At 48.0% G+C, this 15,418-nt stretch overlaps 1 protein-coding gene across 1 annotated transcript in view; it reads right to left on the bottom strand.

Annotated features, from left to right (window-relative positions):
* The window catches only part of amot (angiomotin), a 38,450-nt gene that overhangs the window by 2,588 nt on the left and 20,444 nt on the right, over positions 1–15,418 (bottom strand). Inside the window, 7 exon segments of the mRNA XM_080780213.1 lie at positions 2,514–2,846; positions 5,310–5,327; positions 5,330–5,748; positions 6,930–7,061; positions 7,746–7,948; positions 9,112–9,261; positions 13,922–14,067. Coding sequence (XP_080636339.1) covers positions 2,514–2,846; positions 5,310–5,327; positions 5,330–5,748; positions 6,930–7,061; positions 7,746–7,948; positions 9,112–9,261; positions 13,922–14,067 — 1,401 coding nt within the window.

Here is a 15,418-nt window from a genome sequence, read left to right as displayed (position 1 = left end):
TCAGCCTTTTCAAATTATAGTTAAGTTAACTTTATGAACAATTGGACATAAAAAAACCCCCACAATAACAATTTAATAAATAATACTAATTCAGACAGTTTGGAATTGTAACAGCAGATATCAATAATATAGCAGTATTTAGGGCCTTGCAAATGTGAAGCTGTATATGTATCTTTTCCCTTTTTGCTTCCTACTTGATGAATTCCTGTTCTGTTCTTTAACTACATAGAAGTGTCTATTTGTATGTCTCTAAATGTTTTGATGAATTGAACAATGTGGACCCTCTTGTAAACAAGTGTAACGCTTAATTGGGGTCGTCCACTCACAGTTAACAGTCTCTGTATTGAGTTTGTGCTTGAAATGTATACTGTAATTCTACAAACTGTTAATAAATATTTCAATCAATCAATCAATCAATCAATGAAAGCGAGGCGACAACGCAAGCGTAACAAAAAAATAAAGCTAAACTAAATCCAGGTCTGGTGAGTCGCGCGGGGGGGGGGGGGGGGGGGGGGGGGGTGCACGAAACCAGCACGCGCACAACAAACTCACAGGACCGCAGCCCCGCGTAGATACGCTTGAAAATGAACTATAGGCACGTTTTATCGCTCCCCATTTGCAAGGCCCTTTAACCTGAGGGCCACATTAAGTGAAGGTGGGGGACTGTATGTGGCCCCCGGGGGCCGCCAGTTGCCTATAAGTATGCTGAGAGCGTGCTCGTGAAATGTCAAGCATTCGTTTTGCACCAAAAAATCAAACTGAATAAAACTGAACTGAACTTAATGTTTAATAATTAGTATTTGAGGTAGTGTTAGTATCTACTGACCTGCGAGGCGGTCAGGGTTAGTATTTATCTACTGACCTGCGAGGCGGTCAGGGTTATAGTATTTATCTACTGACCTGCGAGGCGGTCAGGGTTAGTATTTATCTACTGACCTGCGAGGCGGTCAGGGTTATAGTATTTATCTACTGACCTGCGAGGCGGTCAGGGTTAGTATTTATCTACTGACCTGCGAGGCGGTCAGGGTTATAGTATTTATCTACTGACCTGCGAGGCGGTCAGGGTTATAGTATTTATCTACTGACCTGCGAGGCGGTCAGGGTTATAGTATTTATCTACTGACCTGCGAGGCGGTCGGGGTTAGTATTTATCTACTGACCTGCGAGGCGGTCAGGGTTATAGTATTTATCTACTGACCTGCGAGGCGGTCAGGGTTATAGTATTTATCTACTGACCTGCGAGGCGGTCAGGGTTAGTATTTATCTACTGACCTGCGAGGCGGTCAGGGTTATAGTATTTATCTACTGACCTGCGAGGCGGTCAGGGTTATAGTATTTATCTACTGACCTGCGAGGCGGTCAGGGTTAGTATTTATCTACTGACCTGAGAGGAGGTCAGGGTTAGTATTTATCTACTGACCTGCGAGGCGGTCGGGGTTATAGTAGTTATCTACTGACCTGCGAGGCGGTCGGGTTAGTATTTATCTACTGACCTGCGAGGCGGTCGGGGTTAGTATTTATCTACTGACCTGCGAGGCGGTCAGGGTTAGTATTTATCTACTGACCTGCGAGGCGGTCAGGGTTAGTATTTATCTACTGACCTGCGAGGCGGTCGGGGTTAGTATTTATCTACTGACCTGCGAGGCGGTCGGGGTTAGTATTTATCTACTGACCTGCGAGGCGGTCAGGGTTAGTATTTATCTACTGACCTGCGAGGCGGTCGGGTTATAGTATTTATCTACTGACCTGCGAGGCGGTCAGGGTTATAGTATTTATCTACTGACCTGCGAGGCGGTCAGGGTTATAGTATTTATCTACTGACCTGCGAGGCGGTCAGGGTTATAGTATTTATCTACTGACCTGCGAGGCGGTCAGGGTTATAGTATTTATCTACTGACCTGCGAGGCGGTCAGGGTTAGTATTTATCTACTGACCTGCGAGGCGGTCAGGGTTAGTATTTATCTACTGACCTGCGAGGCGGTCAGGGTTAGTATTTATCTACTGACCTGCGAGGCGGTCGGGTTATAGTATTTATCTACTGACCTGCGAGGCGGTCAGGGTTAGTATTTATCTACTGACCTGCGAGGCGGTCGGGTTATAGTATTTATCTACTGACCTGCGAGGCGGTCGGGGTTAGTATTTATCTACTGACCTGCGAGGCGGTCGGGGTTAGTATTTATCTACTGACCTGCGAGGCGGTCGGGGTTAGTATTTATCTACTGACCTGCGAGGCGGTCAGGGTTAGTATTTATCTACTGACCTGCGAGGCGGTCAGGGTTAGTATTTATCTACTGACCTGCGAGGCGGTCGGGGTTAGTATTTATCTACTGACCTGCGAGGCGGTCAGGGTTAGTATTTATCTACTGACCTGCGAGGCGGTCAGGGTTAGTATTTATCTACTGACCTGCGAGGCGGTCAGGGTTAGTATTTATCTACTGACCTGCGAGGCGGTCAGGGTTATAGTATTTATCTACTGACCTGCGAGGCGGTCGGGTTAGTATTTATCTACTGACCTGCGAGGCGGTCGGGTACGTAGACGGGGCTGGGAGAGGAGAGGCGAGCGGGCAGCGTCATGCTGCTCTGCTTGCTGCTGCAGTCCGCAGCGCTGCTCGGCTGCGGCTGCGGCTGCAGCGGCTGGCTGCTGCTGCTCTTGTCCGTCTGCGTGCAGCTGTCGCGGCTGCCCGTCTTGGAGTGTCCGGCGGACGTCGTGAGGACGGGCGTGGAGGACAACAGGGCGGACGCCATCATGGCCGACATGGGCGTGGACGGCAGGACGGGAGAGGGAGACGAGGAGATGGAGCCCGTCCGCAGGGAGTCGGTTCGGAACTCTGGACCCAACAGGAGCCCTGAGGAAGAACCAGACATGATATGAACTCTGGACCCAACAGGAGCCCTGAGGGAGAACCGACATGATATGAACTCTGGACCCAACAGGAGCCCTGAGGGAGAACCAGACATGATATGAACTCTGGACCCAACAGGAGCCCTGAGGGAGAACCAGACATGATATGAACTCTGGACCCAACAGGAGCCCTGAGGGAGAACCAGACATGATATGAACTCTGGACCCAACAGGAGCCCTGAGGGAGAACCAGACATGATATGAACTCTGGACCCAACAGGAGCCCTGAGGGAGAACACACATGATATGAACTCTGGACCCAACAGGAGCCCTGAGGGAGAACCAGACATGATATGAACTCTGGACCCAACAGGAGCCCTGAGGGAGAACACACATGATATGAACTCTGGACCCAACAGGAGCCCTGAGGGAGAACACACATGATATGAACTCTGGACCCAACAGGAGCCCTGAGGGAGAACCAGACATGATATGAACTCTGGACCCAACAGGAGCCCTGAGGGAGAACCAGACATGATATGAACTCTGGACCCAACAGGAGCCCTGAGGGAGAACACACATGATATGAACTCTGGACCCAACAGGAGCCCTGAGGGAGAACACACATGATATGAACTCTGGACCCAACAGGAGCCCTGAGGGAGAACCAGACATGATATGAACTCTGGACCCAACAGGAGCCCTGAGGGAGAACCAGACATGATATGAACTCTGGACCCAACAGGAGCCCTGAGGGAGAACCAGACATGATATGAACTCTGGACCCAACAGGAGCCCTGAGGGAGAACACACATGATATGAACTCTGGACCCAACAGGAGCCCTGAGGGAGAACAACAGTGGCCGCGTTTATATGAAGGGTGATCATTCCGAATAAATACTTCTGAATAAAATACTTCGGAAGCAATGTTTTTTGATGCGAGTTTCCATGGGAAATGGTCATTCCGAATGAGTGTTTATATGGAGAAGTGATAATAAGACATGATACATGTTAATTCACGTGAAACTACGCCATCTGTTGGACACATAAAATAATACAGGCAGTTCATTCATTGTGACTGTCTCAACGATACGAACATTACAGACGAAAGACGATACTTTGAAATCCCATCATTTCATTCCGCAGTAGCTTTGAGGCTGCTGGTTGGATAGGGGCGGGCAGCTCAAATCTAGAATAGCTAAAATGGAAAAAAAACAGCCATGAAGGTAATAATTGGTAGGAAAGATTCTCCATCTCTTCAGACAATCTTTGAGAAAACTCAAATTTTGAGTCTGTCAAATAGAGTGTTGTCTGATCCTTCACATTATATTATCTTCAGAGTATGAGCTGTTACCCTCTGGTAGACGCTACAGAGCTGTTACCCTCTGGTAGACGCTACAGAGCTGTTACCCTCTGGTAGACGCTACAGAGCTGTTACCCTCTGGTAGACGCTACAGAGCTGTTACCCTCTGGTAGACGCTACAGAGCTGTTACCCTCTGGTAGACGCTACAGAGCTGTTACCCTCTGGTAGACGCTACAGAGCTGTTACCCTCTAGTAGACGCTACAGAGCTGTGACCCTCTGGTAGACGCTACAGAGCTGTGACCCTCTGGTAGACGCTACAGAGCTGTTACCCTCTGGTAGACGCTACAGAGCTGTTACCCTCTGGTAGACGCTACAGAGCTGTTACCCTCTGGTAGACGCTACAGAGCTGTTACCCTCTGGTAGACGCTACAGAGCTGTTACCCTCTGGTGGACGCTACAGAGCGTGTCGTTGCAAGAGCAACCGCTTCAAACTTTATTTTCTTCCCACTTCAATTGTTCTACTAAACAACCACCACATAGTTCATAGTTCGTAGTGGGGAAGGGACTTCTGACCTTCATCAGTTATTTATTGCACTTTACTGTGATTGTGATACTATATAAACTGTGAATACTCTAGCACTTTTTTATATTATATACCTTCTCTTATTGCAATTTGCACTTCTCTTGTGATACTCTTGTGACTTGTACGTTGCTGCTACTGTGTATTGTCTTTTGTGTATATTGTCTGTCTGTTTTAAAAAGCGTTGATGTACTAATGCACTTTTGCCCAAGACAAATTTCCCCTCGTGGGACAATAAAGTATATCTCATCTCATCTCATCTCATCATATTATGTTTACCGTCTTTTTTCCCCACCCGCTGCGGCTCCCCTTCTCCGCTGGGAAGATGATCATCTCGTTTTTATTTGTACTTTATTATCTACAGCACGGCCAGGGCACGCAACACACTGATTATTATTGTATCGGGTCGCTCGTTATTTTTGAGAGAGAGAGAGAGAGAGAGACCGTTGAACGAACACACACACACACACACACACACACAGATCAGGGGTATCATCATCTGCTGCTGCTCCACGTTTTTTGTGGATTTCGGATCTGCAAAATGCATGCGCGTTTTCCTTCCTGCTGAAAGCGTTAACTCACCCAGACTGCCCTTCCAGCCGAGTCGCGACGCTCCTCGGTGATGGGCGAGCTGCTCAGGAGCCCCAGGCTGTGGTGGGAGGACAGCAGGATGGAGGAGCCCCCGCCCCCCACGCCGCCGCCGGCCCCCGCCCCGCTGCAGGGCGAGCCGCTCCGCAGGCCCTGCAGGGTGTGGTGGGAGAGGAGCAGGGCGTTGGGCGAGCTGCTCAGACCCAGGCTGTGGGACAGGCTCCCCCCTCCTCCTCCCCCCGTGGCGTTGGAGATGGACATGAGGGACTTAGAGGGCCGCATGGCCGAGGCCCCGCCCAGGCCCCCCAGGCCCCGCTCACCACCACCGCCACCACCGAGGCCGTCCGCCTTGCTGGGGTCCTTCCGGCTGCGCTGGTGGAGAACCTTGATCATGGCGTCCTTCTCTATGATCTGAGCATGGAGGTTCTTTATCCTACAGGGAGGGGGGGGGGGGGGGGGGGGGGAGATAATGAGAGAGACAGAGTGACTTATTAACTAGTCAACTAGTATACCAGCAAGGACGACTAGTGGATTTACTAGTCGACTAGTTGTGTGTGTGTGTGTGTGTGTGTGTGTGTGTGTGTGTGTGTGGGTGTGTGTGTGTGTGCGTGTGTGTGCGTGCGTGTGTGTGCGTGCGTTAAGGCTGTACCCTAGCCCTGTTTTTAGGACTCGAACTTCGGCAGGAATTTTCGAGCGAACCTTCGAACCATTCGTTTCTAATTAATTTAGAAAAATAACCTATCCGAACCTCAGCGGTGGGAGCACGTAACTTTGGGAAAGTTTCATAGTAGCTTGTTTACAACTGAAATGCCCCCCCCCCCCCCTGGTTATTAATAACATCTTAACATGTAAACACAACATGAACATAGTACTCTTATTCTGCATATATACTTTCCTCACTCTATTCCACCAGAATAATTAGGAAGGCAAATAAAATCATTGCAGACAACTCCCATCCTGCACATCACCTCTTCAATCTCCTCCCATCAGGCAGGAGATATAGAAGTATCCAGAGCTCCACATGTCGCTTCAGGGATAGCACTTACCCCGTAGCCAGTAGACATCTGAACTCATAGTATATGCATATAGCACTTTAAAAAACTGAATGTAATTTCCTATGCTGCTGGTTTTTGTATTGTACTGTCCTTCTTGTTTGTGTATCTATGGTTGTCTGTATATGTTGAGTATGAACCAAGACAATTTCCTATCAACTTGTTGACATGGCAAATAAATGATTGAATCTTGAATCTTGAATCATATCGCATTCTCGCCGAGATATATTTTTGAGTTAAAAGAAAAGAAGAAAACGAATGGTTCAAGCCCATTACTTAAGACTCGAGTGCCAACCCTAACGAGCAAAGGTTCGAACCCCAAATGTTCGGGGACAGCCTGTGTGTGTGTGTGTGTGTGTGCGTGTGCTTGTGTGTGTGTGTGTGTGTGTGTGTGTGTGTGTGTGCGTGCGTGCGTGCGTGCATGCGTGCGTGCGCGTGCGTGTGTGTGTGTGCGTGTGCGTGCGTGCGTGCGTGCGTGCGTGCGTGCGTGCGTGCGTGCGTGCGTGCGTGCGTGCGTGCGTGCGTGCGTGCGTGCGTGCGTGCGTGTGTGTGCGTGCGCTACCTGCTCTCCATGTCCATGCACCTCCTGTTGGCCATCAGGATCTCCTCCTCCTCCTTCTGGATCCGAGCCTCCACCGAGGTGTCGTAGCTGCTGCTGGAGGAGTGGCTGATCACCGACGACATGGACGTGTCCCTGGAGACCAAAATGGGACCACATTTGACTGAGAGCCTGCCATCGCGTGGGTAATTTATGGCCTACAGTAGTGTAGTAGTAGTATTCTACCACAGGTCGTTTCGAGGAAGCAATCTGATTGGTTGAAACAGCCTTCTAGCCGTGGGTTAAACCAGCACCGTTCACCACCTAATCAAAACAAATAATTCAGCTGCTCTGTTCTCCCAGAGCGCTATAGCAAACTCGGTGGCTAGGCTAGCTAGTTTCTTGGGAAGGTTGTGGTCGTAGTGACTACATCTGTCATTAAAAAAATATATTCTTTCAGCGATTTTAATAGTTTTAAGGGTAACTGTGGTAGAATTGCAATATTACACGAGAGGGTGTGGGTTAACGTGATTATTGCCACTTCAGTGATGCTTGCGGAACTCGACTCCGTCTCGTTCCTGACCATCATCACTGTCGTGGCAATAATCACGTTAACCCACACCCTCTCGTGTAATATTGCTTAATTATTACCTCTGTGTGGCCACCGAGGCGGCAGCAGCAGTAGTAGTAGTAGTAGTAATAATAACAGCGGTAGTACCTCTGTGTGGCCACCGAGGCAGCAGTAGTAGTATTAGTAGTAGTAATAATAACAGCGGTAGTACCTCTGTGTGGCCACCGAGGCGGCAGTAGTAGTATTAGTAATAATAACAGCCGTAGTACCTCTGTGTGGCCACCGAGGCGGCGGCGTCCAGGGCGAACTGCCTCATGACGCTCTCCTCCAGGTACTTCTGCTCCCACTTGGTCATGTCGGCCTCCAGAGCCAGGATCCTCTCCTCCTTCTCCCGGAGATGCTCCATGAGCGCCGTGGCCGAGTACTCTGTGGACGCCCCGCCCCCCGCCGCGCCCGGCTGACTGACCCCCCGCTGGGCGCGCACAGACACACACGCGCACACACACACACACACACACACACACACGCACACACACACACAGTTCAGTTAGCACTTACTTAGAGACCTGAGACCACATAGAGCTATAAAGGATAGAGACCGCCGAACCGGAGCGCTAGCCTATAGTTTTGATTGATTGATTGAAATCTTTATTAACAGTTTGCAGAATTACAGTACATTTCAAGCACAAACTCAATACAAAGACTGTTAACTGTGAGTGGACGACCCAATTAAGCCTTACACTTGTTTACAACAGGGTCCACATTGTTCAATTCATCAAAACATTTAGAGACAAACAAATAGACACTTCTATGTAGTTAAGAACAGAACAGGAATTCATCATATAGGAAGCGAAAAGGGAAAAAAATATATATACAGTGAGGGGAACAGGGGGATAAAAGAAAACGAAAGACAGAGTGTAGGGCGCCTGCACACAACACCATGAGTTTAGCCTATAGCCTAGCCTTTAGCCCCGGACCTCAATTTTTGAGGTCCGGGCTTACGCACGTGTGTAACTGTAAATGGTAAACGGTGCATTTATATAGCGCCTTTATCCAAGGCGCTTTACACAGATTGTGCATTACATTCACCCATTCACACACATTCACACACCTTTACATAGATTGTGCATTACATTCACACACACATTCATACACCTTTACATAGATTGTGCATTACATTCACACATTCACACACACATTCATACACCGATTGCGGCGGAAGCCATGCAAGGCACCAACCAGCACATCGGGAGCAATTTGGGGTTCAGTGTCTTGTTGCCCAAGGACACTTCCACATGTAGACAGGAGGAGGAGGAGGAGCCGGGATTCGAACCGCCGCCGCTCTACCTCTTGAGCCACAGCCGCCCCTGTGTGTGTGTGTGTGTGTACCTGTTGGCTGCGCAGACTGTGTGTGTGTGTGTGTGTGTGTGTGTACCTGCTGGCTGCGCAGACTCTCCAGTGTGTGTGTGTGTGTGTACCTGCTGGCTGCGCAGACTGTGTGTGTGTGTGTGTGTGTGTGTGTGTGTGTGTGTGTGTACCTGCTGGCTGCGCAGACTCTCCAGTGTGTGTGTGTACCTGCTGGCTGCGCAGACTGTGTGTGTGTGTGTGTGTGTGTGTGTGTGTGTGTGTGTGTACCTGCTGGCTGCGCAGACTCTCCAGCTCCCTCTCCAGTCTGGTGCGCAGTCGGTGCTCTAGCTGTTCTCTCTTCTCGCAGGCGGCCTGCAGCTGCGCCAGGGCCTGCTGCATGCGCTCCACCTTCTCCACGTACACCTGCTTCTTCTTCAGCTGCGCACGCACGCACGCAGACACGCACACACACACGCACGCAGCCATGCACACAGACACGCACACAGACACGCACGCAGACACGCACACACAGACACGCACGCAGACACGCACACGGTAAAGATTGTCCATAAATTTAGTCTTACTTTCAGTCATCAACATCTTCCGTTTTTATTACGGAATTATTTAGTTGTATTTTTCGTCATGGTTTTAGTCGACGGAATTAACTTTAGACACAGAATCATGTGAATGTAGTGTTGTCATTCCCGTTGTCTCCACCAGGAGGCGCCCTGAGCTGAAAACAATTCAACCCATTTAGACCTGAGACCGGATTCAACTAAATGTCTTCCAAATCATGACCGTTTTCTGAAAAACCCCATGTTTCTATGTCAGTGGTTCTCACAGGGTTAAAACCCTATGTTTCTATGTCAGTGGTTCTCACAGGGTTAAAACCTCATGTTTCTATGTCAGTGGTTCTCACAGGGTTAAAACCCCATGTTTCTATATCAGTGGTTCTCACAGGGTTAAAACCCTATGTTTCTATGTCAGTGGTTCTCACAGGGTTAAAACCCTATGTTTCTATGTCAGTGGTTCTCAATATTTCATGTCAAGGACCCCCAACATATATGTAATTGGCCGTCGACCCCTGTCTGAAAATATGTTGTTCCAGGGACCCCCCCAGAAGCAAAGATTTGAGCATATCTACAAGCTTGAAATGATAATGATGATAATGAACTTTATTTATAAAGCACCTTTCAGAGCAAGGTTCCAAAGTGCTGTACAGTACAAGGTTAAAAAACACAAACTACATATAGCAAATCATAATCAAGGGCAGTTTAAAAACTAGAAACATAAAGAAAAGAAGACAACATAGCAGCAGTTAAAAAATGAACAATCTCCTATAGAAAGGGTAAAAAAACATTCTGTGTAAAGGTGAGTTTTCAAAAGTGACTTAAATACAGGCACAGATGGTGCTGATCTTACATGCACCGGTAGAGCATTCCATAGTCTGGGTGCCCGGGCGGAGAAGGCCCGACCACCTCTGGTGACTAGGTTCGTCCTAGGGATCTCTAGTAGGGCCTTATCGGAAGATCTGAGGGTGCGTTTAGATCATAGACTGTAAAAAATATGGACAAAGCGTTCCGCGGGTCTAACATGAACATAAAATGAAGCCTGTCAGTCCTTGCAATGGAAGTCGCCTTCTTTCTAGATCCGTTTTGGCCCAGCTCAGGCCAGCTGGCCCATTGGCTGGCCCAGACAACGAGGCGGGACTTCCCCCTTCTTCTTCGTTGGTTTTTATTTTGACTCGAGTGGGTGGGGGATCCCGTTCATAGACTGTAACGGTAGCCACGCCCCTCAGAACATGCGCGACTTTATGGTCATTTTTCTAATAAATGGGACCATAATTTTCCAAAAAGAATATTATGACATTAGAAATGAGACTTTAAACTAGTGACTGGAAGCAGAATGTATTCATGACCATGTTTATTAAGGTAATACAGTCTAGGTGAAGTTGGGCCCAAATACATGGACTTCTATGGGGCTATGGGTTTTTCTGGGTCCAATGACAGCGCCACAACAGGCCATTATATGAACTTTCATTTCCTTAGTGGCTTCACAAAATATCCGTCTGACTGCCCCCCTGGTTTAGATTTAGGTGGGGACAGCATTTCTATAGGATGAAGGTATAGGGGCCAGTCCGTTCAGGGCTTTATAGGTGAAAAGTAACATTTTAAAGTCGCAAGTACGGGTGTAATGTGGTCTCGTTTCTTTGTATTAGTAAGCATCATTTTGAATTAACTGTAGAAGCTTGTAGATCTGCTATTTTTCAACAGCTAAAGTATAACTTGCTTAAAAGGCCAAAAGGGGACCGCGTCCTAAGAGCACTGCTGCTTATCTGTCCAATCAGATGAGTTGAGAGGCGGAGCCTGTGGAGATAGGTAGTTGCCGACCTTTAACGATTTTTATTTACTTTATAGAAGTAGCTCTGGAAAAAAAAACAATTCTCCTCTACCACCACCAGGGGGCAGAATGGCACAAATTAATGAAATAAACTCATTTTATGTTCCCAGTAAAACAGTATCAGACTGTGGTTGTACCGGTCAGTACAACAGTATCAGACTGTGGTTGTAGTGGTCAGTACAACAGTATCAGACTGTGGTTGTACCGGTCAGTACAACAGTATCAGACTGTGGTTGTAGTGGTCAGTACAACAGTATCAGACTGTGGTTGTACCGGTCAGTACAACAGTATCAGACTGTGGTTCTACTGGTCAGTACAACAGTATCAGACTGTGGTTGTAGTGGTCAGTACAACAGTATCAGACTGTGGTTGTACCGGTCAGTACAACAGTATCAGACTGTGGTTGTAGTGGTCAGTACAACAGTATCAGACTGTGGTTCTACTGGTCAGTACAACAGTATCAGACTGTGGTTGTACCGGTCAGTACAACAGTATCAGACTGTGGTTCTACTGGTCAGTACAACAGTATCAGACTGTGGTTGTACCGGTCAGTACAACAGTATCAGACTGTGGTTGTAGTGGTCAGTACAACAGTATCAGACTGTGGTTGTAGTGGTCAGTACAACAGTATCAGACTGTGGTTGTAGTGGTCAGTACAACAGTATCAGACTGTGGTTGTAGTGGTCAGTACAACAGTATCAGACTGTGGTTGTACCGGTCAGTACAACAGTATCAGACTGTGGTTGTACCGGTCAGTACAACAGTATCAGACTGTGGTTGTACCGGTCAGTACAACAGTATCAGACTGTGGTTGTACCGGTCAGTACAACAGTATCAGACTGTGGTTGTAGTGGTCAGTACAACAGTATCAGACTGTGGCTGTACCGGTCAGTACAACAGTATCAGACTGTGGTTGTAGTGGTCAGTACAACAGTATCAGACTGTGGTTGTAGTGGTCAGTACAACAGTATCAGACTGTGGTTGTACCGGTCAGTACAACAGTATCAGACTGTGGTTCTACTGGTCAGTACAACAGTATCAGACTGTGGTTGTAGTGGTCAGTACAACAGTATCAGACTGTGGTTGTACCGGTCAGTACAACAGTATCAGACTGTGGTTGTAGTGGTCAGTACAACAGTATCAGACTGTGGTTCTACTGGTCAGTACAACAGTATCAGACTGTGGTTGTACCGGTCAGTACAACAGTATCAGACTGTGGTTCTACTGGTCAGTACAACAGTATCAGACTGTGGTTGTACCGGTCAGTACAACAGTATCAGACTGTGGTTGTAGTGGTCAGTACAACAGTATCAGACTGTGGTTGTAGTGGTCAGTACAACAGTATCAGACTGTGGTTGTAGTGGTCAGTACAACAGTATCAGACTGTGGTTGTAGTGGTCAGTACAACAGTATCAGACTGTGGTTGTACCGGTCAGTACAACAGTATCAGACTGTGGTTGTACCGGTCAGTACAACAGTATCAGACTGTGGTTGTACCGGTCAGTACAACAGTATCAGACTGTGGTTGTACCGGTCAGTACAACAGTATCAGACTGTGGTTGTAGTGGTCAGTACAACAGTATCAGACTGTGGCTGTACCGGTCAGTACAACAGTATCAGACTGTGGTTGTAGTGGTCAGTACAACAGTATCAGACTGTGGTTGTAGTGGTCAGTACAACAGTATCAGACTGTGGTTGTACCGGTCAGTACAACAGTATCAGACTGTGGTTGTACCGGTCAGTACAACAGTATCAGACTGTGGTTGTACCGGTCAGTACAACAGTATCAGACTGTGGTTGTACCGGTCAGTACAACAGTATCAGACTGTGGTTGTAGTGGTCAGTACAACAGTATCAGACTGTGGTTGTACCGGTCAGTACAACAGTATCAGACTGTGGTGGTACCGGTCAGTACAACAGTATCAGACTGTGGTTGTACCGGTCAGTACAACAGTATCAGACTGTGGTTGTACCGGTCAGTACAACAGTATCAGACTGTGGTTGTACCGGTCAGTACAACAGTATCAGACTGTGGTTGTACCGGTCAGTACAACAGTATCAGACTGTGGTTGTACCGGTCAGTACAACAGTATCAGACTGTGGTTGTACCGGTCAGTACAACAGTATCAGACTGTGGTTGTACCGGTCAGTACAACAGTATCAGACTGTGGTTGTACCGGTCAGTACAACAGTATCAGACTGTGGCTGTACCGGTCAGTACAACAGTATCAGACTGTGGTTGTACCGGTCAGTACAACAGTATCAGACTGTGGTTGTACCGGTCAGTACAACAGTATCAGACTGTGGTTGTACCGGTCAGTACAACAGTATCAGACTGTGGTTGTACCGCAAAATGTTGTGTTATTGAAAACAAGCACTTCCAAACTCTGACACTTAGAAACATAATCAAATGCAGGGCATTTCTTGACAGAAAGTAGCTCATAACGTTTCTATGGTGGATTTTTAACATTGTTTAATGCAATCAGACAGGACTTTTCTGTGTGGATGAATGGGGTTGTCTTAAGGCCAGAAAGTAGTTTTTTGCCACTCAGTGGGCGTTCCTGCAAAACTTCCAGGTACGATGATGTCACGTCCTCTTATAGACTTCTGTGTGCTGACTGCCCGGTGTGGGCTAGCCCCTCCCACCCCTCACCGGTGCGAAAGTGGGTAGGTAAAAAACCAGGGACGCTGTTCCTACCTCCTCCTCCAGCTTGACTACTTTGGCCTGGGCGTTGTTGAGCGCCTGGTCTCGGATCTCGATGTGTCTCCTCTGGTCGTCGGTCTGAGAGCGAAGAGCGCTCACCTCCATCTCCACCTTCTCCTTCTCCCTCAGCACGTCTTTGTCTGGAGACGCACACGCACGCACGCACACACACAGTCACGCACACACAGACGCACACGCACGCACGCACACAGTTACGCACACACAGACACACAGTCACGCACACACAGACACACAGTCACGCACACACAGACACACAGTAACGCACACACAGACACACAGTCACGCACACACAGACACACAGACACACAGTCACGCACACACAGACACACAGACACGCACACACACAGTCACGCACACACAGACACACAGACACACAGTCACGCACACACAGACACACAGACACGCACACACACAGTCACGCACACACAGACACACAGTCACGCACACACACACACAGACACACAGTCACGCACACACAGACACACAGGCACGCACACACAGTCACGCACACACAGACGCACAGACACACACGCACGCGCACACACAGTCACGCACACACGCACGCACGCAAGCACACGCACACACACACACAGTCACGCACACAGACACACACGCACGCAAGCACACGCACACACAGACACACAGACACACAGTCACGCACACACACAGTCACGCACACACACACACACACACACGCACACACACACACACACACACACACACCAGTGTTGATTTCATCGACTAAAACTTAAGGCGAAAAATGTTCGTCAACTACCTTTTTTCACTAAATGGAAACTAAGCTACGATGACTAAAACTGAGACTAAATATACTGACAATTTCGTCAACAAATAAAAACTAGACTAAAATGTTAGGAAGGGACTAGTGGACAAGACATCCACTAGGAAGGGACTAGTGGACAAGAGATCCACTAGGAAGGGACTAGTGGACAAGAGATCCACTAGGAAGGGACTAGTGGACAAGAGATCCACTAGGAAGGGACTAGTGGACAAGAGATCCACTTGGAAGGGACTAGTGGACAAGAGATCCACTATAAGTCATTTTACAATTAGTTGCATGCTGAAAATCAGCTGATTTCAGAAAGTGAAAAAAAAGGTCGTAAAACAGGTCATTACGACGGCATCAAGGCCCGCCAAAATACATTTTGTTACGTTAAACCAACTGTAGATTTTAGTCGACTAAAATCTCATGATTTTTAGTCGACTGCACACACACACGCACGCACGCACGAGCCGTGCACAGCACACAGACACAATGCAGCCGTACGGATTTAAGAGGGGACGTTTGAATGAATGAATGAACCACACATTGATTTAAGAGAGGACGTTTGAATGAATGAATGAACCACACATTGATTTAAGAGAGGACGTTTGAATGAATGAATGAACCACACATTGATTTAAGAGAGGACGTTTGAATGAATGAATGAACCACACATTGATTTAAGAGAG

The sequence above is a fragment of the Protomyctophum bolini genome (genome assembly GCF_963924005.1).
Source record: "Protomyctophum bolini genome assembly, chromosome: 13".
NCBI lineage: Eukaryota > Metazoa > Chordata > Actinopteri > Myctophiformes > Myctophidae > Protomyctophum > Protomyctophum bolini.
The sequence above is the reverse complement of the archived record's forward strand: the minus strand, read 5'-3'. Positions and strand labels throughout refer to the sequence as shown.